The 27749-nt window shown below is 42.3% G+C and overlaps 1 protein-coding gene across 17 annotated transcripts in view; it reads right to left on the bottom strand.

The window, feature by feature from the left end:
* The window catches only part of BICD1 (BICD cargo adaptor 1), a 274543-nt gene that overhangs the window by 141678 nt on the left and 105116 nt on the right, over positions 1-27749 (bottom strand). For 15 of the 17 annotated variants that reach the window (XM_063672600.1, XM_054442556.2, XM_054442543.2 and 12 more), the window contains exon 2: positions 22237-22449. In XM_063672600.1, coding sequence (XP_063528670.1) covers positions 22237-22449 — 213 coding nt within the window. Of the gene's footprint in view, positions 1-17289; positions 17440-19494; positions 21132-22236; positions 22450-27749 lie in introns of those variants that run through there. The other 2 variants (XM_054442564.2, XM_054442558.2) reach the window with 2 other exon arrangements.

The following is a 27749-nucleotide window of genomic DNA, read 5'->3' as shown; positions in this document are numbered from 1 at the left end:
TATGGCCCTACACCTTGACATTACCCCAGTGAACTGCATTTCTGGCCTCTAGAACTATAAGGGAATAAGTTCGTGTTGTTTAAAGCCACAAAATTCATAGTACTTTGTTATAGCAGCCATAGAAAATTAATATGGCCCCCAAAGGGGTGAAAATTGGTCCTTGGGGAATCAAAAAATGCTTAGGTTATTACAGTGGTTTGTAGTCTTTCCAAGATTAAACTCTAACTGACAAAATCTTACTCTTCAGTACAGGCATATCTTGGAGATATTACAGGTTTGGTTTCAGACCACTGCAATAAGGCAAATATCTCAATAAGGTGAGTCACATGAATTTTTTTATTTTCTAGTGCATATAAAAGTTATGTTTACACTATACTGTAGTCTCTTAAGTGTTCAATACCATATCTAAAAAATACATACCTTAATTAAAAAACGCTTGAGCGGGCCGGGCATGGTGGCTCATGCCTGTAATCCCAGCACTTTGGGAGGACGAGGCGGGCAGATCACTTGAGGTTGGGAGTTTGAGACCAGCCTGACCAACATGGTGAAACCCCATCTCTACTAAAAATACAAAATTAGCCGGGTGTGGTGGTGCATGCCTGTAATCCCAGCTACTTGGTAGGCTGAGGCAGGAGAATCACTTGAACCCAGGAGGCAGAGGTTGCAGTGAGCTGGGATCACACCGTTGCACTCCAGCCTGGGCAACAAGAGCAAAACTCCAACTCAAAAAACAAAACCAAAAAACACTTGAGTGTTAAAAAATGCTAACGATCGTGAGCAGAGATTGCGCCACTGCACTCCAGCCTGGGCGACAGAGTGAGACTCCATCTCAAAAACAACAACAACAACAATAACAAAAAACGCTAACAATCATCTGAGCCATCATTGAGTCATAATCTTTTTGCTGGTGGAAGGTCTTGCCTCAGTGTGGATGGCTGCTAGGACTGATAAGTGTGGTGGTTGCTAAAGGTTGCAGGGTGGCTGTGACAATTTCTTTTTTTCTTTTTTTGAGAAGGAGTTTCGCTCTTAGTTGCCCAGACTGGAGTGCAATGGTGCGATCTCGGCTCACTGCAACCTCTGCCTCCTGGGTGCAAGGGATTCTCTTGCCTCAGCCTCTGGAGTAGCTGGGATTACAGGCATGCGCCACCACGCCCAGCTAATTTTGTATTTTTAGTAGAGACAGGGTTTCTCCATGTTGGTCAGGCTGGTCTCAAACTCCTGACCTCAGATGATCCGCCTCCCTCAGCCTCCCAAAGTGCTGGGATTACAGGCGTAAGCCACAGTGCCCGGCCAACAATTTCCTTTCTTTCCTTTTTTTTTTTTTTGAAACGGAGTCTCGCTCTGTCACCCAGGCTAGAGTGCAGTGGCGCAATCTCGACTCACTGCAACCTCCGCCTCCCAGGTTCACGCTATTCTCCTGCCTCAGCCTCCCGAGTAGCTGGGACTACAGGCGCCTGCCACCACGCCCAGCTAATTTTTTTGTATTTTTAGTAGAGATGGGGTTTCACCATGTTAGCCAGCATAGTCTTTATCTCTTGACCTCATGATCCGCCTGCCTCAGCCTCCCAAAGTGCTGGGATTACAGGCGTGAGCCACTGCACCCAGCCTTTTTTTTTTTTGAGACAGAGTTTTGCTCTGGTTGCCCAAGCTGGCGTGCAATGGCGCGACCTCAGCTCACTGCAACCTCCACCTCCCGGGTTCAATCGATTCTCCTGCCTCAGCCTCCCAAGTAGCTGGGACTACAGGCATGCCACCACGCCTGGCTAATTTTTTTAATTTTTAGTAGAAATGGGGTTTCAGCATGTTAGCCAGGCTGGTCTCAAACTCCTGACCTTAGGTGATCTGCCCACCTTGGCCTCCCAAAGTGCTGGGATTACAGGCGTGAGCCACCACACCCGGCCGACAATTTCTTAAAATAAGAAAATTAATTTTGCCGTGCTGATTGTTCCTTTTGTGAAGAAAGATTTCTCTGAAGCATGCAATGCTGTTTGATCGCATTTTACTCACAGTACAACTTTCAAAATTGCAGTCAATCCTCTCAAACCCTGCCCCTGCTTTATCAACTAAGTTTATGGGATATTCTAAATCCTATGGTGTCATTTCAACAATGTTCACAGTGTCTTCTCCAGGAATAGATTCCCTCTCAAGAAATCATTTCCTTTGCTCATCCATAAGAAGCAACTCCTCATCCATTCAAGTTTTATCATGAGATTACAGCAATTCAGTCACATCTTTAAGTTTCATTCTTAATGCTAGTTCTCTTGCTATTTCCACCATATTTATGAGTACTTCCTCTACTGAAGTCTTTTAAAAAAAATCCTTTTTAGGAGATGGGGTCTCGCTATGTTGCCTAGGCTGGTCTTGAACTCTATGCTTGTGATCCACCCACCTCAGCCTTCCAAAGGCCTGGAATTATAGGCCACATGACCAGCCTGCTCTACTGAAGTCTTAAAGCCCTCAAAGTCACCATGAGGTTTGGAATCAACTTCTTCGAAACTCCTGTTCATGTTGATAATTTGACCTCCTCCCAACAGTATCTAGAATGGTGAATCCTTTCCAGAAGGTTTTCAATAGAATTTGCCCAGATCCATCAGAGGAATCACTATCTACAGCAGCTATATCTTTATAAAATGTATTTCTTATATAATAAGACTTGAAAGTCAAAATGACTCCTGGATCCATTGGCTGCCCAATGGATGTTGTGTTAGCAGGTATGAAAACAACAGTCATCTCCTTATACCATCAGAGCTCTTGGGTGACCAGGTACACTGTCAATGAGCAGTAATATTTTGAAAGGAACCTTTTTTTCTGAATGGTAGGTCTCAACAGCAGGCTTTAAACGTTTGATAAACCACTCTATAAACAGGCTTTGTTGTTTCATTAATAGAGCACAGGTAGAGTACATTTAGTATCATTCTTAAGGGCCCTAGGATTTTTAGAATGTTTAATGAGCATTTCCTTCAACTCAAAGTCACAAGCTGTATTAGCCCCTAACAAGAGCCCAAGGGACAAAAGCCTGTCCCTTGAAACTCTGAAGCATTGACTTCTCCTCTCCAGCTATGAAAGTCCTAGCCTGAAGGCATCTTCTTCCAATACAAAGTCATTTCATCTACATTTGAAGATCTGCTATTTGGTGAAGCCAACTTCACCAATGAGCTCAGCTAGATCTTCTGGATAACTTGCTGCAGCTTCTCTATCAGCACTTGCTGTTTACTTGCCCTTTTATGTTATGAAGATGGTGTCTTTCCTTAAACCTCATGAACCAACCCATTGGCTTCAAGCTTTCCTTCTGCAGGAAGGAAAACCCGTTGGCTTCAAGCTTTCCTTCTGCAGGTTCCTCACCTTTCTCAGCCTTAAGTGAATTGAAGGGAGTTAGGGCCTTGCTCTGAATTAGGCTTTGGTGGCCAAGCACGGTGGCTCACACCTGTAATCCCAGCACTTTGGGAGGCCGAGGCGGGCAGATCACGAAGTCAGGAGATCAGATCGAGACCATCCTGGCTAACACGGTGAAACCCTGTCTCTACTAAAAATACAAAAAAATTAGCTGGGCGTGGTGGTGGGCACCAGTAGTCCCAGTTACTCAGGAGGCTGAGGCAGGAGAATGGCGTGAACCCAGGGGGCGGAGCTTGCAGTGAGCCAAGATCGTGCCTCTGCACTCCAGCCTGGGCGACAGAGCAAGACTCCGAAAAAAAAAAAAAAGAATTAGGCTTTGGCTAAAAGGAATGTTATGGCTGGTTTGATCTTCTTCCTAGAACCACTCAAATTTTCTGCATATTGGCAATGAGGCTGTTTCACTTTCTTATCATTTGTGTGTTCAACGGAATAGCACTCCTCATTTCCTTCCAGAACTTTTCCTTTGCATTCACAATTTGGCTGTTCGGCACAATAGGCCTAGCTTCTGACCTATCTAGGCTTTCAACATGCCTTCCTCACTAAGCATAATCATTTCTATGTTTTGATTTAAAGTGAGAGATGTGCAACTCTTCCTTTGTCTTGAACATGTAGAAGCCATTGTAGGGTTATTAGTTGGCCTAATTTCAATATTGTTGTGTCTCATGGAATAGGGAGGTCTGAGGAGGAGGAGAAAGACAGGAAATAGCCGGTGGGTGGAGCACTCAGAACACATACAACATTTATGGATTAAGTATCAATTAAATCTTTATTATTATTATTATTATTTGAGATGGAGTCTTGCTCTATCGCTGAGGCTGGAGTGCAGTGGCATGATCTTGGCTCACTGCAACCTCTGCCTTCTGGGTTCAAGCAATTCTCCTGCCTCAGCCTCCCGAGTAGCTGGGACTACAGGTGTGCACCACCACACCTGGCTAATTTTTTTTTGTATTTTTAGTAGAGACGGGGTTTCACTATGTTGGCCAGGCTGATCTCGAATTCCTGACCTCATGATCTGCCCGCTTCAGCCTGCCAAAGTGCTGGGATTACAGGCGTGAACCACCGCACCCGGCCTCAATTAAGTCTTATATGGATGCAGTTCATGCCATCCCAAAACAATTACAATAGTAACACCAAAGACAGTGATCACAGATCACCATAACAGATATAACAATAATGAAAAAGTTTGGGCCAGGCGCGGTGGCTCACGCCTGTAATCCCAGCACTTTGGGAGGCCGAGGAGGGCAGATCACGAGGTCAAGAGATCGAGACCAGTCTGGCCAACACGGTGAAACCCCGTCTCTACTAAAAATACAAAAAAAATTAGCTGGGTGTGGTGGCACGCACCTATAGTCCCAGCTACTTGGGAGGCTGAGGCAAGAGAATCACTTGAACTGGGAGGCAGAGGTTGCAGTGAGCCAAGATCACACCACTGCACTCCAGCCTGGGTGGCTGATCAAGACTCTGTCTAAAAAAAAAAAAAGAAAAGAAAAAGTTTGAAATACTGTAAGAATTACCAAAATGTGACACAGACATAAAAGGAGCATATGCTGTTGAAAAGAAAATGGTCCCAGTAGACTTGCTCAATGTAGGGGTGCCACAAACTTTCAATTTGTAAAAAAAAAAACAAAAAAAAAAACCACAATATCTGCCAAGAGCAAGAAAGCAAAGCACAGTAAGACACAGTATGCCTGTGTTTAATTTTGTGGCAACTAGGAAAAAAAAATAGCCATAAAGGATCTTTTCAGAGATGATAATGAAGAAAAGGTTGTGAAACATCATTTCATTGGAAGGCACGACCAACGAAAGACTAATTCAAAGATGATACAAGATTTTTATTCCTCTCCAGGCCTAGTTTCACTATCATTAATTGTTGAGAGCAAGAGAGCAGGTGTTATCCTGATAGGTTATTTTACATCCTTCATTCTAACTACTGAGTTAACTATCCAAGAAAGCTTGTGGGCCACCTGTTTTTACAGACCAACCTCTACCCCATTCTTAGACACACTCTCGTGTAAGCTACAATAAGACACATGAGTAATTCTGCCTTTAAATATTGTCACTCTGTTAATATGTATGTTTTCAAAGAACTGTAGGAATATTGTGTGCCAAGCCTATCAGGAAACAGATTTTTATATTCTAGATGTCTATAATCTACTGTAGGCTATGAGAATAGTATCTATTGTGATAGCCTCAGAAGAGATGTTTAGGCTGGCAACAGTGGCTCACACCTGTAATCCCAGCACTTTGGGAGGCTGAGGCAGGCAGACTGCTTGAGCCCAAGAGTTTGAGACCAGCCTGGGCAACATGGGGTGATCCTGTCTCTACAAAAAATACAAAAATTATTCAGGTGTGATGGCACATGGCTGTAGTCCCAGCTACTCAGGAAGCTGAGGCAGGAGGATTGCTTGAGTAACCTCCATACAGGAGGTGGAGGTTGTAGCAAGCCAAAATTGTGCCACTGCACTCCAGCCTGGGCAACAGAGTGAGAGACTTAACTCCAGAAAAAAAAAAAAAAAAAGGGGTGTTTAGTTATAATTCTGCCTTTCTTTTTTTTTGAGATGGAGTTTCGCTCTTGTTGCCCAGGCTAAAGTGCCGTGGTGCGATCCTGGCTCCCCGCAACCTCCGCCTCCCAGGTTCAAGTGATTTCCTGCCTCAGCCTCCCCAGTAGCTGGGATTACAGGCATGAGCCACCCCACCTGGCTAATTTTGTATTTTTAATAGAGATGGGGTTTCTCCATGTTGGTCAGGCTGGTCTCGAACTCCCGACCTCAGGTGATCCGCCCACCTCAGCCTCCCAAAGTGCTGGGATTACAGGCGTGAGCCACCATGCCCTGACTAATTTTGCTTTTTAAAAAGCTGTCTTAGTGAAACCAAAACTATATCAGAAAACTATTTCTAAATAAGTACTTTTAATGTTCCTGAACAAGTGGTGATATGGAAGCTGGCTAACTAGGTAATCAATGTATAGCCTGTCTTATGAGATGCATAGTGTTCTAACTTAATTCAAATTGAAAGTTAAATTCGGATCTACTAATACAGCTAATCCAGTTCGGTCTACAGTATTTGTTTTTAAAAATATTTTTGTTGGATATGCATTAAAAAGTGTAATTTGAGCTATAGATAAAATTCATTATGATATCACTAAGCTCATTCATTAGGTTGCTCAAGTATATGTTTCCTATAACCTTCAAGAAATTAAGTCCTGAGTAGATTCTGGTATCCTTGATTGTTAGATTAAGCTGTAAATTCCCTTAGGAGAATTAAATGCCTGAACAGAATCTTAATCAGGCTAGACCTGCCAGCTGGGGTGTTCTTTGGAAATAGAGGTCAAGATGTAAAAAAAAAATTAAAATTGTCCAGTAAGCATCCCAGATGGAATGCTGACTATGCATTACTTCCCCACCTACCAGGCTGCACAGGGAACAAAACCTGAACTTCGGGTGGGAGAAAAAGTTTGAAACCAAATCGAGCTATTTTTAGTCCAAGAATCAATATGTACAAAATGGATTGTGCACAGATCTTTATTCTTATGGTCCAAGAAGTAGAGAACTGGTGTTTGACCCCACTCAGAAGATAGGAAAGAGGAGGGAGGGAGGGAGGGAGGGAAGGAAGGAGGAGGAAGGGGGAAGAACAGGAGGGAGGGAGGGAGGCAAGAGAGAGGACAGAAATCCTTATATATATGCTAAGTACACCATATGAGTTCTGCATTTTAAAAAGTAGGCTGCTTTCCACTGCTTATTTTTAAATGGTGAACAATAACAGATAAAAATGTAATGACTTTGAAAAACAGTAATGAGAATGTGTAAGAATACTTTTTTTTTTTTTTTTTTTTTTTTTAAAGACAGAGTCTTGCTCTGTCATCCAGGCTGGAGTGCAATGGCACAATCTCAGCTTACTGCAACTTCCTCCTCCTGGGTTCAAGTGATTCTCCTGTCTCAGCCTCCAGAGTAGCTGGGGTTACATGTGCCCGCCACCACGCCCACCTAACTTTTGTATTTTTAGTAGAGATGGGGTTTCACCATAGTGGCCAGGCTGGTCTCGAATTCTTGACCTCAAGTGATACGCCCGCCTTGGCCTCCCAGCAAGATTACTTTCAAAACATAATGTTTTTAAACCTTTGTCAGTGCCAGAGTTGCCATTTCTACAGTATGTCCTGGGCAATGCTCTCTGCCATTTCCCATTTAATTTTCCATTTGGCACTGGCTTAATGACAGGCTACTACACAAGAGGTTGATGTCACTGTCATATCAGGCCAGAAGTTTCGGCCCCTTCTTATTGTCTAATACAGAAACAAAGCAGTTACAAATTAAAAGAATTGGTACCATTTTGAAGCTGTGTCCAAATGATGCTCAACATTTGGATTCCAGGAATATTTAAATACACTTTTTTTGGAGGAGGGGGTAGGGGGCAGGGTCTTGTTCTGTCACCCAGGCTGGAGTGCAGTGGTATGATCGCAGCTCACTGCAGCCTCAACCTCCCGAGTATCTGGGACTACAGGCACACACCACCATGCCCTGCTAATTTTTGTATTTTTTGTAGAGACAGAGTTTCGCCATGTTGCCCAGGATGGTCTCAAACTCTTGGGTTTAAGTGATCCACTCACCTTGGCCTCCCAAAGTGCTGGGATTACAGGCATGAGTCACCATGCTCAGCCTAAATACGCTTTAATTTTTGAAGTTTTCTCCCAAATATTTGGGATTATGGAGATGCCTGTCCTTATTATCTCCCCAAAATAACCTCAAAAATGCTAAAGATATTTTTGAATAAAGAGCAACTGACATCATTTTGTGAACTATTAAAAAGCTATTGTATTATTTCTCATTGACAAATATAATATCACTTTCCAAATCATGGAAAAAATTATTTCCAGTCCTTAAAAAGAGAAATTAAATGTCCATGCTCCTTAAAATAATGCATGCATTTTATGACCAATCAATATTCACTGGTTCGATGAGCAGATGAGATGACAGCAGTCATCATGATAATTTCACAAATGTGCATAATGCACTTTCCTTTAACAGAAACCTGACTCTCCCTTGGGGACACTGTTTCCCCTGCAACCCTCTGAAGTGCTATTTCACTCCCATGCCACTGGGACTGAGACAGATGCCCCTTTTGCTCCACATGGCTGGAAGGTGAGGTGAGACAGATGCCGCTTTTGCTCCACGTGGCTGCTTTCAGAGCATTCTCCTTCTCTCCTCTCTAAAACTTCTGTGCTTCAAAACCTCATGTCATCAGATTCTATCATCCACTATCCAGCACTGCTACCGTTACCTACCAAACACCAACTCATTCCCCTTCATTTCTCATTGCCGTTGCCATCATCTCTAGAATTTCTGGTCTTAATTCCTGGCATTCTCAATACCCACACAGATGATCTCAATTCTTGAATTCCTATTTATTTATTTGCTTATTTATTTATTTATTTGAGACAGGGTCTCATTCTGTTGCCTAGACTGGAGTGCAGTGGTGTGACCTTGGCTCACTGCAGTCCCGACCTCCTGGGCTCAAGCGATCCTTCCATCTCAGCCTCCTAAAGTGCTAGGATTACAGGCAGGAGCCACTGCATCCAGCCCTGAATTCCTCTTTTTGAGGGATCTTCTCTTGTATGGCAGGCACTCATTCCCATGACTCCTATGGTTCACTCTCCCAGGTGATTATTGCCCACTTTTGTCCCTTCAAATCTCGGCCCCTCCCCTACCTTCCCGCTCAGCTGCTGACCTTGCTTCCACCGCAGTGAGGAAATGGAAGCAGACTGAAGAGGACTCGCTTCACTCACATCTATCTACCCGTGTGCTGGCATCCACATCCACATATTCTGCTTTTCCAGGCATTACCATATATTAAATTTTCTAGCTCCTTCTAAGGGCAATCCCTCCATTTTTGTACTAGATTCCATCCCTTTCTCCTTTACTCAAGGAAATCAATTGCTCTAGGCTTTCTTCTCTTTTCTTCTTACATCATTAAAATTTCCCACTTTATGGGGTCATGGCCATTAGCATTCACAAATGTTATTTCTTCCATCTTAAAAAGGAACAAAACCCAGCAACTTGCATGTGAGCCCATCTCGTCCCCTAGCTACCTCCTCATTTCTTTGGTCCTATTTGCAAACAGACTCCATGAAAAACGCTTCTATTCTCTGCCTCCAATTCCTCTCCTTTTATTCTCTCTTAAACCTACTATCCTCAGTCTTTTTCTCCCAACACTCTATGGAAACTTCTCTCACTGAGGTGACCAATGACCCCTTGTTGCTAAACCCAATGGTCAATTTATGTCCTCGTCTTGTTTGACCTATTAGCAGCATCCGCACTGTTGATCATTTACTTCCGGGATATCATTTTCTTATTTGGCTCTCAGAAAGCATTGTCTACCTTCTTTCTACCTCACTACTATTTTTTAGTCTCCTTTACCAGTTTCTTTTTTTGTCCCCCACCTCTCAATGCTGCAGTGACCCAGGGCTCAGTGCTTGCCCTTTTCTCTCTACATATCTGCCCTTGGTGATTTCACCAATGCCATGGCCTTACATAGCATCTATCTACTGATGGATCCAAAAATTTCTTGTTTTTGTTTTTGTTTTGAGATGGAGTCTTGCTCTGTCACCAAGGCTGGAGTGCAGTGGCACGATCTCGGCTCACTGCAACCTCCACCTCCCGGGTTCAAGCAATTCTCTTGCTTCAGCCTCCTGAGTGGCTGGGATTATAGGCACACACCACCATGCCCAGCTAATTTTTTGTATTTTTGGTACAGATGGGGTTTCGTCATGTTAGCCAGGCTCGTCTCAAACTCCTGGCCTCAAGTAATCCGCTCGCCTCGGCCTCCCAAAGTGCTGGGATTACAGGTGTGATCCCAGGCGACTGGCCGGGATCCAAAATGTATACCTCCATTCCCAGACCTCTCTCCCAAGCTCTTAGCCCTTATCACCCACTATTCACTCAACATCCACAGGTGGACCTCTAATAGAAATTTAAAACTTAACATGTTCAAAACTGAACTTCTGACCTTCCTTCCTAAAATGTGCTTCATTTGAAGGTTTTCCCATCTCAACTGATAACTCCATTTTTCACGTTGGTCAAGCTAAACGCTCAGACTAGAGTTCTTTTCTCATACCTATCTCTCATTCTCTACATTCAACCCATTAGAAAATCCCATCGGGGCCACTCTCAAAAATTATTCAGAATATGACTACTTTTTACCACTTCTACCCATCATCCTGGTCCAAACCACCATTTTTGCATATCTGGATGATTGTAGTAACCTCACATTCCTATCCTTGCCTCAATAAAGTCAGGTTACTCCTTTGCCCCACACCTTCCTGTAGCTTCTCGTTTCACTTAAGATAAAAGCCTAAATCCTTTCAATGGTCTACAAGGCCCTACACGATCTGGCTTCCTGTTACCTCTCTGACTTCATGACAGTGTGTATTGGTGAAAGGATAGACACACAGATCAAAGAGCAGAATACAGATTCCAGAAATAGACCTACACAAACATGGCCAATAAATTTTGACAAAAGTCCAAAGGCAAGTCAATGGAGAAAGAGTAGTCTTTTCAACAAATGGACAATTGGACATTTATATGCCAAAAAAAGGAACCTCAATCTAAACCAACTCCTTTATGCAAAAACGAACTCAAGGCCCTGCATCGAGAGTCTTAAGACCCCTTTCCAAGAGACCATGGTGCTCAACAAGAATCACTCAAAGGGTGGCAGAGTGATCAAGAACACCAAGAGCATCCTAATGTCCTCCGTCCATGTGGAACTTACATTCAGTGACATGAAGAATGTGCCAGAGTCCTTCAAAGGGACCAAGAAAGGCATCGTCTACCTTACCCCTTACCGGTCATCTTTCTGTCCAAGAAGAAGAACTCCATGAAGCCTTCGTGATGCCTTTTCACCTGATGAAGGACTGTGAGATCAACTAGCCTGTTTGCTGCAAACTACTTCAAAAGAACAGTGAAGGGTGAAGCGGGAGATGGCTAGGAGGGCTGGGCTTCATACAAGTTAACCTTACAGCAGTTTGGACAATGAATGCTCAAGGTGGACATTTCAAGCCTCCAGGGGCGAGGCCCCCAACGGAGCCTATGGGTACTCTTACATACCCAACAGAGCCTGTCTTTCCTCTACCAGTCGCCAATGCAATGTACCTTTGCCCTCCTGGCTGCCCCAATCCACAGTCCCCATCTGAGTTCTAGCCAGGACCTCCCATGGTGGATGGAGCTATGGGATGCCTGCAATCCCTGCCACTGCCCTATCTGGGCTCATGGAACCTCTGGTCCGTGGCCCCATTGGCCCCTCTGCTCTGGCAGCCAAAGCCAGAGCTGCAGAAGCAGTTGTCAGTGCCAGGCAACCCACACAACACCTACATACCTAGGAACCAGCCTCTGCCACTACACTATTACAGCCCCCTCCTCTGAAAATAAGAAGACCCAGCAGACCCCCTCCCACCTCCCTGTTTCTCACCCTCTTTGCCCATTCCTACCCCTCCCCTTGGGGCAGCATTGGAGGCTAGGGGAGGTGACGGAGGGCCTTGTTCCTCCTCCAAGTCTGACTCTAAAGTTACCAGCAACTGGTGATGAAGGAAGAGAGAGGCTTCTGGCCCCTGGAGAGGTGCCCCCCAGCTTCCCACACTAGCTCAGAATCCAGGGCGCTGCTCAGCCGTGCTCCCTGTTACCATCTTTAGGGCTGTCCTCTGGGGCATGGGTGTCCCCTTTGTTCTATTTTTGCTCTAGTAGCTTTACATGGAGGAGGCTCTCCAGCCACCTCCTCCTTCACAGTCCATCCAGCTCCCTTGGTCTGGCAGCCACTTTACACTCAACCTCCTGAGCTGTGTATCTTCCCCGAGGACCTCCCCAGGCCCTCCTCACATGCCTTCCCCTGGTCTGTGCCAAGCTGTGGGAGGCCAACATCCAGAAACTGTGAGCCCACATTCCCTTCCCAGCCAGGCTGCAGCCCCAGGCACACTGGCGAAGAGCTCCGGGAATTGGGTGTTGTCAGGAGCAAGGTCACCGCAGCTGGGGAGGAAGCCCCTGTACTTCCCTGCTAGTGTTTCTGGGATTTCTTTCCTATGGCTTTTCTCCTCTCCCTTCCGTCTAGAAGGGGCTTCTCAACTGGGACAGGAGAATGCATGTCTGTCCCATCATGGATTTGAGGGCCACTAGGTGGGCTGGGAGAAGGGTCGCTGAGGCCTGGGGCCTGGCCTGGCCCTGTGGGATGCCCATGGCCTGCTGGCCACTCAGCCTGCACTCTCCCTTTAAGCTTCATGCCTGGTTGGTGATATGTTCCCTGGATGCACTGAAATTTGCTCTCATTTTTTCCCAGATTAAGTGTGAAGTGAGGAGATGGTTATTTAAAGAGAATTCTCTATTTGACAAAAATCCAGTTAATATATTAATATAAAATTTAAAAGTAGGTCAGGTGCGGTGGCTAATGCCTGTAATCCCAGCACTTTGGGAGGCCGAGACAGGTGGATCACCTGAGGTCAGGAGTTTGAGACCAGCTGACCAACATGGTGAAACCCTGTCTCTACTAAAAATACAAAAATTAGCCAGGCATGGTGGCATGTGCCTGTAGTCCCAGCTACTCAGGAGGCTGAGGCAGGAGAATCGCTTGAACCTGGGAGGTGGAGGCTGCAGTGAGCCGAGATCATGCCACTGCATGGGTGACAGAGCGAGACTCCGTCTCAAAGCAAACAAACAAACAAAACAAAACAAAACAAAAAAACTTACCTAGGAAAAGAAACACCCAATTAAAAACGGGCAAAAGTCTTGAAAAGACACTATACCAAAGAGAATATATGGAAGGCAAACAAGCACATGAAAAGATGTTCAATATTCTTAGTCAATAGTGAAATGCAAATTAAAACCATAATGAGAAATCACTGCACACCTATTAGAGTTGCTAAAATTTTAAAAATACTGTCAAGGCCGGGCGTGGTGGCTCATGCCTGAAATCTCAGCATTTTGGGAGGCTGAGGTGGGTGGATCACCTGAGGCCAGGAGTTTGAGACCAGCCTGGTCAACATGGCGAAACCTCATCTCTACTAAAAATACAAAAAATTAGCCAGGTGTGGTGGTGGGTGCCTGTAATCCCAGCTACTCGGGAGGCTAAGGCAGGAAAATCACTTGAACCTGGGAGGCGGAGGTTGCAGTGAGCTGAGATCACGCCATTGCACTCCAGCCTGGACAACAAGAGCAAAACTCCGTCTAAAAAAACAAAACAAAAAAAAGAGAACTGTCAAATACCAAGGGCTGGAAAGAATAGAGGCAACAGGAACTTTTACGCATTGCTAGTGGGAAAGCAAAATGGTACAGCTGCTGCTCTGGAAAACTTAACCATACACTTACCATATGACCTAGTATTCCCACTCTCTTAAGTATTTACTCTAGAAAAATGAAAACTTCACAAAAACATAAGTGTACATGAATGCTTATAGAAGCTCTAGTCATAATCACCAAAATCTGAAAATAACTCAAACGTTCTTCAGTAGATGAACTGATTAATGCAACCACAATATATCTGTACAGTGGAATAATACTCAGTAATAAAAAAGAACAAACTATTGACACATGTAACAACTTATATGAATCTCAAAGGCGTTATGCTGAGAGAAAGGACCCAATCTCAAAAGGTTACATACTGTTTTATTCCACTTATATGACATTCCTGAAAAGGAAAAAATAAAACAAAACTATAGTAATAGAGAACAGATCACTGGTTATCAGAGGCTGAGGTGGGAGTGGCTCTGACTACAAAGAGTAGCACTGACCAAGGGAGATTTCTGAAGTGGTGAAACTGGTCTACCTCCTGATAGTGGCTGTGGCTATATGAATCTATTTACGAGTTAAAATTCATGGAACTGGCCAGGTGCAGTGACTCACACTTGTAACCCCAACACTTTAGTGAGTGGATGACTTGAGGTCAGGAGTTCGAGATCAGCCTGGCCAACATAGTGAAACCCCATCTCTACTAAAAATACAAAATTTAGCCAAGTGTAGTGGTGCACACCTGTAATCCTAGCTACTCAGGAGGCTGAGGCAGGAGAATCGCTTGAATCTGGGAGGTGGATGTTGCAGTGAGCCGAGATTGCACCACTGCACTCCAGCCTGGGTGACAGAGCAAGACTCCATCTCAATAAAATAATATAAAATTGATACAACTGTATACACACACACACAAATTCTATGAGCCTGAATTGCAAACTAATCCTTACAAACAAACCCATTTTGTTAATCTGATTTTCCCCAAAAGCATAATCAAATCACAATTATTCAAAAATGAATTGTCTATATTTTGTTAAGACTTTGCTTTCAAATTCCCAATGGCATTAATAGACATATTTGTTTACTGTAGCTCAGCAAGTATTAGAAAGAACTTTTCAACCAAAAGAAATATAGCTCTCTCCTGTGGAATCGCATATGCGCTGCAAGTTTGTTGAGAGAATTAAATGCAATAATGAATGTAGTAAAGTGCTAAGCTTCATACTTGGCATATGGTGAGCTCAATAAATGTCAGCTATGATATTATCAGTTATGTAAATCAGTTAAAAACAACAACAGTTCTTCACTGTTTGGTGCACTGCATCATCCCAGAGAGGTATGAGGTCCATTCCCAACAAGTATGGAGAGGAGGAGAGAGACAGGGACAGGCCAGGAAACAGAAAACTTTCCAGCTAGAGCCAAGCCATGCCTTCACAGAAGCGTCAGCTTCACTCAGCTATGTGTAACCACAGCTCCCAATGACCAATTACTCAGAAGGAAACATCAGAGACTGTAAGAAACACTTTGGTTTTTACTGGATACATTAAATAATTCAATTTTTCCCCTATGATTCAGGTCACCGGCAAGAACATCCAATGTTGTACTAGGTAATAATGCAAGGATTTTTTCATGGACTAGCCAGATATGAAAGGGTGTTTATAGTGATAGGAAGACACCTAGATGGCTCTCCTCTTTGTAAATGTGTGTTCCATTTCCTCTTTTGGTGTCAGGATGTCAGCCATGACTTCTTGCTACTGTCGGATGGTGCTGGGGCCTCCTATGCTGCTCCAATAGAGCTTCTGTTTTCCTGTGTAAATAAGTCTAACAACCAAACTTTGAAACAGTAAATACCATTTACAAAGTCCTCTATTTCTTATAAGACACTTTCATGGAAAACATCTCATTTTATCTACATAAAAATCATGAGGTGTAGGACAGGTGTTAGTACTATAATGTTTATACAGGAAATGAGAGGTTTAATCACACAACTGGTAAAATGGCTGAGCTAGGACCTGAACTCAGAGTTCCTGATTTCTGTTTTTTGTTTGTTTGTTTGTTTGTTTTTGAGACAGAGTCTCGCTTTGTTGCCAGGCTGGAGTGCAGTGGTGCGATCTCAGCTCACTGCAACCTCCGCCTCCTGGGTTCAAGCAGTTCTCCTGCCTCAGCCTTCTGAGTAGCTGAGACTACAGGCGCATGCTATCATGCCTAGCTAATTTTTGTATTTTCAGGAGGGACGGGGTTTCACCATGTTGGCCAGGATGGTCTCGATCTCTTGACCTCATGATCCGCCCACCTCGGCCTCCCAAAGTGCTGGGATTACAGGCGTGAGCCACCATGCCCGGCCCAGAGTTCCTGATTTCTAATTTCACACTATTACCAAACCTCCTATGTATCAAATACAGGCATATCTTATTTTATTGTGATTAGTTTTATTGAGCTTTGCAGGGTTTTTGTTTTTTGTTTTTTGTTTTTTTTTTTTTTTAACAAATTGAAGGTTTGTGACAACTCTGCATTGAACATATCCATTGGTGCCAGTTTTCCAACAGTATGTGCTCACTTTGTGTGTCTGTGTCACATTTTGTTGATTCTTGCAATATTTCAAGCTTTTTCATTATTATTTTATCTGTTATATTGACAATGAACCACATCCATATAAGACAGCAAACTTAACCCATAAATGTGTGTGTTCTGACTGCTCCACTGACCAGCCATTCCCCATCTGTTTCTCCTTGGGCCTTCCTATTCCCTGACATAAGACAATATTGAAATTAGGCCAGTTAATAACTCCACAGTGGCCTCAAAGTGTCCAAGTGAAAGAATCGTACTTTTAAGGAAAGGAAGAAATGATTAAGCATATGCCAGATTAGCCAAGTTAAGTTAGCTAAGTTAGCCAAATTGTGAATGCAAAGGAAAAGTTCTTGAAGAAAATTAAAAGTACTACTCCATTGATACATGAATGGTAAGAAAGTGAAACAGCCTCATTTCTGACATGAAGAAAGGTCTGGATAGAAGATCAAACTAGCCAAAGCCTAATCCAGAGCAAGGGCTCTCTTTAATTCTTTTTTTTTTTTTTTTTTTTTTGAGACAAAGTCTCTTTCTGTTACTCAGGCTCCAGTGCAGTGGCGTGATCTCAGCTCCCTGCAACTCCTGCCTCTCAGGTTCAAGCGATTCTCCTGCCTCAGCCTCCCGAGTAGCTGGGACTTCAGGCATTCACCACCATGCCCAGCTAATTTTTGTATTTTTAGTAGAGACGGGGTTTCACCATGTTGGCCAGCCTGGTCTCAAACTCTTGACCTCAGATGGTCCACCCGCCTTGGCCTCCCAAAGTGCTGGGGTTACAGGCGTCAGCCACCACACCCAGATGCCTCTCTTCAATTCTATGAAGGCTGAGAGAGGTGAGAATGCTGCAAAAGAAAAGTTTGATACTAGCAGAGGTTAGTTTATGAGGTGGAAGGAAAGAAGCCTTCTCCATAACATAAAGTGCAAGGTGAAGTAGCAAGCGCTGATGTCTTTAACTGATGCAGCAAGTGATCCAGCAGATCTAGCTAAGATCATTGATAAAGGTAAACTAAACTAAAAGATTTTCAACATAGACAAAATAACCTTATAGAAGAAACCTTGTAGAAGAAGAATTTTTAAAAACACACAAATTTATTGATCACAGTTCGGGAGGCTGAAGATCTAAGATTAAGGTGCTGGCAGGTTCAGTGTCTGGCGAGGGCTGCTCTCTGCGTCTAAGATGGCACCTTGTTGCTGTGTCCTCCGGAGAGGTTGAATGCCTTGTCCTCATACACTGGAAAGGACAAAAGGGCCAAAAGGCCTAGCTAGCTCCCTCCAGCCCTTATATAAAGTCGCTAATCTCATTCACCTCCTAAGGGCCCGACCTCTTAATATTATCACATTGATGATTAAGTTTCAGTGCATGAATTTAAAAGGGGCACATTCAGACCATAGCAGCTATCGTATTAAAACTTCATATACTTTTCTAGAAATTTCATTAGCTTGAGGCAGGGTTCGGAAGAGGGAAACCTGTGCTCTTGGCAGCTACGGTGACATGGCAAAGAATGGCACATCAGAGCCAGTGTTCCTGAGTTCAGATCATGGCCTGTCACTTGGTACCCATGTACTCTGGACAAGTGATCTGACCTCTCTTTGATCCACATGCCCCATCAGTAAAATAGGGGTATAATATAATAGGAACTGCCTCAGTAGGGTTGTTAGAAAGATTCAGCAGTTAAGGCACGTAAGGTATTTAGAACAGTGTCTGGCACTCAATAAATGTTGTTATTTTCACTTTAAATTATAGGCTTAATCTCTACTAAGGTCGATCATTCATTTGATAACTCCAATCTTCTGCATTCCACCTGAAGGGGCCTATCTTATGTGACATCTTTTTATCACATATATACCAATTCTGGTTAGGAATACCGCATAATTGCTTCGTATACTTTGTAAATATTGTAGTTAATTCTAACATATCTTATATTTGAGACATTAGCTAGTAATTGGGAGAATTAAGTAGTATTAAGTTTCATTATCCTCTTTTATGATTTCATTAATGTGGATTTTAGTTTAGTTTAGTACAAATAAGTATAAAAGTAAATATTACCCAAATTTTAGGCTATCTTCTAGTATATTATACCTACAGGTTGAAGATAGAAAAAATGAAATTCAAACTTGTTTACTAAATATCTATTTAAATCCTACAGCAATCTTCTTTCTTTATGCTCTTACCAAAAATCATGCTGAGTCAAGAGAACTCAGAGATTTCTTCACTCTGTCTATTATTGGCCGTGTAGGATTAACTCCTAATTAGGTTAAGATTAACTATTAATTTGGTTCTCCAATTTGGGTGATCAGTTTTTCTTTATACTCCCTGTATTTTATAGAATTATTATTATTATCATTATTATTTTTTGAGACAGAGTCTCCCTCTGTCGCCAGGCTGGAGTGCAGTGGCACAGTCTCAGCTCACTGCAACCTCTGCCTCCCAAGTTGAAGCAATCCTCTGCCTCAGCCTCCCGAGTAGCTGGGGACAGGCACCCACCACCACACCTGGCTAAATTTTTTGTATTTTTAGTAGAGATGGGGTTTCACCATCTTGGCCAGGCTGATCTTGAACTCATGACCTCATGATCCACCCGCCTCGGCCTCCCAAAGTGCTGGGATTACAGGCGTGAGCCACCATGCCTGGCCTATAAAATTATTTAAAGCAGTTTACCATTAAAAACATATATACAATAAGGCTAATCAAAACGTTTAAAAGTGAGAATTAGATGAAAAAATCTAGGTTAGTTTTTTATACTTAAGCATAGCCCCGGAGCTTCTTAACAGTCAAGGCAGAAATAAAAATGTGTAATTCTACTGCCTGATTCATATCACAATGGAAATAATTTTTGAGGTGATAAATTCAAAGAGATATTTATCTCATGTTTCTTTACCCTAAGAATATAGATCTACATAATGCGTCATATCGTCAATGATATTTTTGGAGTATGCAGAACATTATTAATGATAATTGCTTATGTTTATTATGTATTTACTCTATATCAATATAATCTTAATATAAATTTTACAAATATCATGAATTTAATACTAAAACTTTCAGCAGAGCTGACTAGAGTATTGATTTTCTAATACCTAATTCAGCAATTTTTCCATTTTCCACCATACTATCCTGTAACTACTATTTATGGAAGAGAATTTGACATTGAAATCACACACACACATACACACACACACACACACACACACACAGGTAAATCTTTCACACTGCACCCAACATATATGTGTGTGCACACACACATTTGCCAGGACCAACAATCCTACTAAAACAGGAAATGAGTCCTTTCAGTAAAGAAAAATGATCCCATTAATTTATTAGACACACAGCATCTGTCAAACTGATCATTTACTATATTTTGGGTTGGTTATCCTTGTATATTTCTCATGGTCCATCATGTCATAACTGTTCTAAGTTACAAGATCTCTCTTCCAATCACTGTACATCAGTTAATGCATATAGTACAAAAAATAAAACTGAGCCTACAAGGAAATCAAATCTGAGATTTCAACTTAATACCAACCATTAAAAGTGTGTATCAATACACCAAAAAATAGAATTTATTCCTATTCTCCTTTTATGTTAGCTCTAAATGTTAATAATAATTCTCTTAGGTACAGCAAAATAAAATGTATCTGCTTAAAAACAAAAACAAAAACTCAGGGTTATAGTAATATCACCAGCTCTCACCCCATCAGAAAGAACATTAACAAATACATTGTTGGCACACATAGAAGACAAAGAAACACAAGACCTTTTTTTTCTTTTAGTTACCTGACAAATCTGAATAAACACATTCATAGGCTAAAGTGCCTCAAGCTGTTTTAGATCAAAAATACCTAAATGTGGATATAACAAGTTATTCTCTTACTGCAAATCTACTATGTAAGATGCATAAAAATTGAAGAATCACAACCAATTGATTTATTCAGGAGATCATGGTGCTTATAGCAATGTCCCAGTTGTGAGCCTTCCTCAGCTTTGGGCAGGCCAAAAAATCTAAATTAGTGGTTCTTAATATGTGGTTTCCAGAGCAGCAGCCCCCACATCACCTGGGAACTTGTTAGAAATGCAAATTATTGGGTCCTACCTTGATCTACTGAGTCAGAATCTCTGGGAGGGGGCCCCGTGTTCATGGTCTGATGAGTTCTCCAGGTGATTCAGATGCTCCTTCAAGTTTGAGAACTGATCTGAATGAAAGGCCCCTCAAATTTTTTTTATTTTGCTGCCTCCATTCATTCCTAACTTGTAACTTCATGCTTAATTAATTAGCTTCTGCCATGCATCATAAATCTACTCATTGGAACTGCCCTCAAGCGTGGCTGTGTAAGGGAGGATGCTCCATTAATCATCACCACGTTGACTCACACAAAAAAGCATCTGTGGATTCCCTGCCCCATCCTCAACCTTGGCTGTTCTAGGCCCAGCTGCGGCTGCTACACACAATGGGGATTGCAGCTTTCAGAGGATCCATCCAACTGGCCATCAAGAATACTCGACTCATTGGTCACATCCTTCTCCATAAACCACCTGCATGCGTGTGCACACAGTCCTCACGTTGCGCATGCCACGCCCTCTCTGCTAACTTGCACGTGACCCTGCTGCTCACGGCTGCTGAGGTTGCTCCCTGCAAAGGTTTGGTGACTTGCTTAATCCAGAATAGTGGGCTTTGGCTCCACATGACCCTCTGTCCACTTCTGCAGTGGGTGCTGGATTGTGCCACTGCACTCCAGATTGGGCAACAGAGTGACAACCTGTCTCAGAAAGAAGGAGCCAGAGAGTAGCTGTGTTTTTAACAGTTGTTCACGTTGGAGGGAAATGAGGAGGTCCTGGTATCCTGAAAACTGTCTCATCTTCTTCTTAGTACTCAACACTAACTTCCACTTGATTAGATCCTTTCTCTGTCTTCACAAGTCATATTGCTATATTTGGGCATATCCAAAGATAATGAGATAAGTAAACCAGAAACCTTGCTAACAGTATTCATTTAGTTCATTGTAATATGGACATGTGTAAATGTAAATTATCTGGAAAATTCCAATAAATTCTGGAAAACTTATGTCTTATAATAGTGAAGCCCTATTTGTAATATGTCACTTATTTCAAATGTGGATTGCTTCTCTTATATTTTACAATATTGAAGAGTATTTTCATCCTACATATTTCTATCACTAAAATGCTCAACTAGTGAGCCCATTTGGTTGTGGACCTGTCAATCATCACTTCATTGGTGTAGGAGTTAGAGGACGTCTGTGTCTCTTCTATAGCTTTCATATCAAAATACGGAGTGAATGATTGACTATAGCTTCCAAAAACGTTCTTACAGGGGTTTGATGGATGAAGCTACTTTTGGCTATCTCTGTTTCCAACATCACCCCTCCACTAAAGGATGACTCTGCCAGTTTGAAAATGATATGGCAGGTGATGCTGCCTTGGAAAAGCTAACAAGGAATAGTGAGTTTGGTGGATGCTCAACACTCACAGAGCAAGAGAGACTCCCTGACCTAATTCATACCAGCCATAATTTGCTGCCTTCTCTATAACCAGAAAAATCGTTTGGGGATCTGCATCACCAGACTCAAAGACTTCTCAGGACACTCGCCTAGGCTGTCATTCCCTGTGAGCAGTGTCCTGAGCCAACACCACTGTCAGCTGGAATTGGGGCTGATACAGAGCATTACAGCCAAACGTTCTTCTCCACATTGTATTAAATCAGGTAATGCAGGGAGGAAGTGCTAAGGTCACTGTATTTTTAAAATACCTTTGCAGAAATACTAAGGCCAATTCCCAAGTCCGCAATACATACAAAACTTAATTCTCAAGAAACAATAAAGGAGAGAAAAGCTCATCTCAGAACAAGCTAGCTATCATTTCACTAAAAAAGAAAAGTTGCTAGCTCAGTATTATTAGTTTCGTGCTCAATACAGCTCCTCTGATTAAAGCAAAAGTGTTATTCCTCTCTGCTATGGAGAGAACTTTCTTATTTTTCCCTCTCAAAAATCTCTCATAGGGAATTTGTTTATTTACCTCCTTCAGATCCTGCACGACCGCGGTGAGCCTCTCATTTTCTGCCTGTACATTAGTGACCACAGCCCGGCTCTGTTTCAGCTCGTTCTGCATCTCCAAGATTTTCCCCAGATAGTAAGCCTCCTTCGATGCTGACTCCTGCAGAAGCGTTTCCTCCCGAGTCTCTCCATCTTCAGCAACCTTCCGGTGGATGGAGAAGGACTGCCCAAATGCCTGCGGAGTATGTGGGAAGAAAAAGAGTGCACAATGAAATGCATCATAGCCCTCTTTTAAGACTTGGGAAAATGTTTTCTTCTGCTTATATGTGTAAGAAAAGCTACTCTGCAAGACCCCCGAAATATAACAGTTTAGCAGCTCTCACTGATGCTTGAAATAATTCAATTCACTTAATAAGGAAAAATAAAATTTAAAATATCTTGAGAAAAAAGATGTAATGCATTAAAGAAAACTTGAAAAACATTGTTACTTGCTTTATGTTCTCTTTTTTTTTTTTTTTTTTTTTTTTGAGATGGAGTCTTGCTCTGTCGCCCAGGCTGGAGGGCAGTGGCGCAATCTCAGCTCACTGCAAGCTCCGCCTCCCTGGTTCATGCCATTCTCCTGCCTCAGCCTCTCGAGTAGCCAGGACTACAGGTGCCCGCCAACATGCCCGGCTAATTTTTTTTTTTTGTATTTTTAGTAGAGACGGGGTTTCACCGTGTTAGCCAGGATGGTCTCAATCTCCTGACCTTGTGATCGGCCCGTCTCGGCCTCCCAAAGTGCTGGGATTACAGGCATAAGCCACCGCGCCTGGCGTATGTTCTCATTTTTTTAGACAACTCTTATCAATAAATAGTTCAGTGTTAATAATTCCATCAAAATTCATGTCACCTTCATTTTTTAAAAAATCCCACAAATATTTTACAAAAAGAAAACAATCACTTAGTGTGTTTTCTAATATATTGGCAGTAAGAACAGACCAATTGTAAACAGTATCCTTAAGAATTAAAATTACCAAACAGCATTTAAATTGCCCAGTACCACAAAAAAAAAGACACTGAATATCATCTCTGTATAAGAAAACATATATGTGTCTGTTTATTTGTGCAAAAAGAAATACAGGAGAAAAAAGTAGAAACTAAACTGGTTACTTATGGGGTGGGTGGGAAGAATGGGAGACTGAAACGTGACAGAAGGGATGAGGTGGAATGACACTTTTCTGAAATGCCTTTTCACATAGTTCTTTTTTCTTTTTGAGACGGAGTCTAGCTTGCCACCCAGGATAGAATGCAGTGGTATGATCTCGGCTCACTGCAACCTCCGCCTCCTGGGTTCAAGCAACTCTACTTCAGCCTCTCATGTAGCTGGGATTACAGACACCCACCACCATGCCCAGCTAATTTTTGTCCTTTTTGTAGAGAAGGGGTTTCACCATGTTGGCCAGGCTGGTCTCAAACTCCTGACCTCAAGTGATCCAACCGCCTCGGCCTCCCAAAGTGCTGGGATTACAGGCATGAGCCACCGCGCCCGGCCCCTTTTCACAGAGTTCTGACTCTAAGAACTATAGTCATGTTTCACATCCCCCAAATAAAGAATAATTAAAACCAACCTCTCAGTGTTGGGGGAACCCAAAATGGAATAGAAAGAGTAACAAAGGAACCAAGCTGTATTACAAGCGAAAAACAACAGCCAGCATGAAAGAGGTTAGAAAAAATACCTAACCTAATCTTGGAAACCAGTACTTTTATTATATACCTTAAGACTAAAGACAAAAAGGACTGCACCCGGATGCTATATAGTCTCGTTGGTAAACTTGTTTCTCATAGAGATTATGGAAATCACAGTTCTGAAACTTCCTTACATATATATACTAGGGTTGAGCAAATAAGTAAATATATTGTAGATAATGAATGCCAGGTTTCTAACTGTTGGAGAAAAAGCCATGAGTAAGGAAAAAGAGATATCTAAAAGGAAACTAGTGGTATTGAGTTGTAAGTGGAAGTATCAATAAGTAGATAAACTTATTGTTTTTTTTGTTTGTTTGTTTGTTTTGAGACGGAGTGTCGCTGTGTCGCCCAGGCTGGAGTGCACTGGCCCGATCTCGGCTCACTGCAAGCTCTGCCTCCCGGGTTCATGCCATTCTCCTGCCTCAGCCTCCTGCGTGTGGGACTACGGGCGCCCACCACCACGCCCGGCTAATTTTTTGTATTTTTAGTAGAGACGGGGTTTCACCGTGTTAGCCAGGATGGTCTCGATCTCCTGACCTCGTGATCCGCCTGCCTCGGCCTCCCAAAGTGCTGGGATTACAGGCATGAGCCACGGCGCCCGGCCAAACTTATTGTTTTTAATAGGTAGATATTCATAGGTATATAGATACGGAGAGAGAGGGAGAGAGAAACATGTTCACGTATGTGTATATACAGACACATTATTTCCTAGCACTGTAAGCTGAGAAGGCCTGGAAGCAATGATATACCAGTAGCAATGAGCATATCCAGCACCCAGATTTTGTTTCTAAATACCAATCTACAGTAAAAAGAACTAGGGTCTTTGGAGAAGTTACTGATTCTAGGGCTGGAGCAAAATAAGCCTGACACATCTTGTGATGCCAGAGTTACAAAATGCATTTAAAAGATGATGAGGATATGTCAAAAGGAGACAGGAACCTGTCTGAAGGGGCTTCCAATGGCCAAATCTGAGGTATTTTGAGAAAAAAATTATAGTAACTAATTATATATCCACATTAACATAATACATGAATAAATGGCAGAAGAAAGAACAGCTCTTCCTTACAGTAGAATTATAATAATATAGAAGGAATGATGGAAATAAAATATATCAGCATTTAGCAAACACTAATAATTGTTACAGGCAAGAATCATCAATAGAATCTAAAATTAATGGGCAAAAGTATGATGAGAAACAGGATGCTTGCAGAGTCTTAAAGCATCTCCCCCCAAACTACTTACTAATTCTAACGGGAAGATCAGTAACTTTGCAGTGGAGAAACCTGGTAGACACCACATTATCTAAGTGACCAAAACTTGGATCAACAGCAGTGAGACATACTGACATCATGTACCCTCTCATATAATACACTGGGGGCCGGGTGCGGTGGCTCACATCTGTAATCCCAGCTCTTTGGCAGACAGAGGTGGGAGACAGATCATCTGAGGTCAGGAGTTCAAGACCAGCCTGGCCAACATGGCAAAACCTTGTCTCTACTAAAAATACAAAAATTAGCCAGGCGTGGTGGTGTGTGCCTGTGGTCCCAGCTACACGGGAGGCTGAAGCAGGAGAATCACTTGAACCCGAGAGACGGAGGTTGCAGTGAGCTGAGATTGTGCCACTGCACTCCAGGCAGGGCAACAGAGGGAGACTCCTTCTCCAAAACATAAACAACAAAAAAAACATTGAGAAGGGCACAACATCACTTCAATGGTATTGTTGTCAAAAATGCATAAGCTAATTCTTATCCTAAGAAAACATCAGACAAACCCAAACTGGGGACATTGTACAAAATCACTGGTCGGGACTCTTCAAAAGTATTAAGTCACGAAAATTAAAGAAAGACTCCTCCGGACTAGATGAGACTAACAAGACGTGACAATTAAGTGTTGTATGGGATTCTGGATTGGATCCTGGACTTTAAAAAGGACACTAGTGGGACAATCGGCAAACTGAAATAAGTTATTTAGGTTAGTTAGTGATGCTATTGTATCAACGTCAATTTCTGTTTCTTTCACTGTACTACGATTATGTAAGATGGTAACATCTGGGGAAGCTGTATCAAGGGTACATGAAAATCATTGTAGTATTTTGGGGCAACTTTTTTCTAAGTCTAAAGTTATTTCAAACAAAAAGTTAAAAAATGAATAAATGTAGTCTCTGCCTTAAAAGAGTTGATAGATTTGGTGAAACACTGGCACACAGAGTTATGTAAGAACATAAGGACATGAACACCAAGGAGATACTATATTCAATGAGAAGTACAGTGGCTTTCTGGCATAACTTGTGATTTTATTACATTTTGAAATTTAAAATGTCATAGTAGGCTAGACACAGTGGCTCACGCCTGTAATCCCAGCACTTTGGGAGGCCGAGGTGGTGGATCACTTGAGGTCAGGCATTCGAAAACTGCCTGGCCAACACGGCAAAACCCCGTCTCTGTTAAAATACAAAGATTAGCTGGGCATGCTTGTGCATGCCTGTAATCCCAGCTACTTGGGTGGCTGAGGCAGGAGAATCACTTCAGTCTGGGAGATGGAGGTTGCAGTGAGCCGAGATCATGCCACTGCACTCCAGCCTGGGCAACAGAGCAAGACTCTGTCTCAAAAATAAGATAAAATAAAATAAAATAAAATGTCACAGCATATTGCTTCTGGACTATGCTATCATCTACGAAAAGATTAGGCTGGAATTAACCTGTGAAACTTAGTTTCACATTTGTTATAAACCTTAAGGCAGAAAAGATACGTGTTAATCATTGTAAGAAACAACTTAAAAAAACAAGCCGGTACTCTTCCCTAAATTACACTCACAGAAACAGAAATTAAAACAAAAACAAAAACAAAAACAAAAAAACACTGAAAACCCATGTCTTAGTTAAACTACCTTAGAATCTTGACACAGATCAAAATCAAAAGATGGTCCCTAAGCATCAATGAGACAGAAATATTCCAGCATCGATGTCCATCTGTACATACAGAGTAAAATATTCCTGGTGCCTGGCTTGTTCAGTCTCTCGACAGAAATTCTTATTTGAGTAGTCAGATTTCCAAATGTGGTGATAAGCACAGGTACTCATGAATAGATGAGAAATTATCTTTGCAGATGATGTTGACTTTGCTCTTGCATCAGTAATGACCAGATTCTAGGAGGTCAATTCTGAATTCAGTATCCATTAAAAGGCCTCTGGAGGGGAAGGTTTTGACAGCCTCTCTCCCTCTCCCCACAGTGGCCTGCTGAGTCTTCAACAGATAATCATCCTGCAAAGGATCCCTCACTATATAGTCAAGTATTAGTACAATTTAAAATTAGCATGAACTGTGTGTCAAGAAACCCAGCTGGCTTTTTTTTTTTTTTTTTTTTTTCCCACAACTGTTTCCCCATTTCTATGTACAGGAAACTGGAAATGTCTGTCACAGGGCCATTTTCTTCACTCTGCCTGAGTAAAAGCAATAATTTGGCCATTCTGCGGCTCTTGTATTTTTCGCAGCACACAGGGAATGCTCTCTTGGCAGCTAAAACAACCCCTAAAGTCTTAAGAGCAAGTGAATTTCTTGTTCCACCCTTGATTTAAAGTTTTCAAAAATTGTACTCTGGATCTAGCACCAAAGGAGATAAACATTTCAGATATAGACCCAGAATAGATTTTCAAAAAAGAATCAAGAATTGAAATTGCAAATATCCAAATGTTGATAAATCCTCCATTCATATTTATTCCAGTTCAGAAACCTTAACTGAACATATGGGTTTCCAAAATTAGCCATGATATTTATGAAGAACTTGGCCCTTCACTGGACCTGATTTGAAAA

The sequence above is a fragment of the Pongo pygmaeus genome, chromosome 10 (assembly GCF_028885625.2).
Source record: "Pongo pygmaeus isolate AG05252 chromosome 10, NHGRI_mPonPyg2-v2.0_pri, whole genome shotgun sequence".
Classification (NCBI taxonomy): domain Eukaryota; kingdom Metazoa; phylum Chordata; class Mammalia; order Primates; family Hominidae; genus Pongo; species Pongo pygmaeus.
This window is presented reverse-complemented; position numbering and strand designations above follow the sequence as displayed.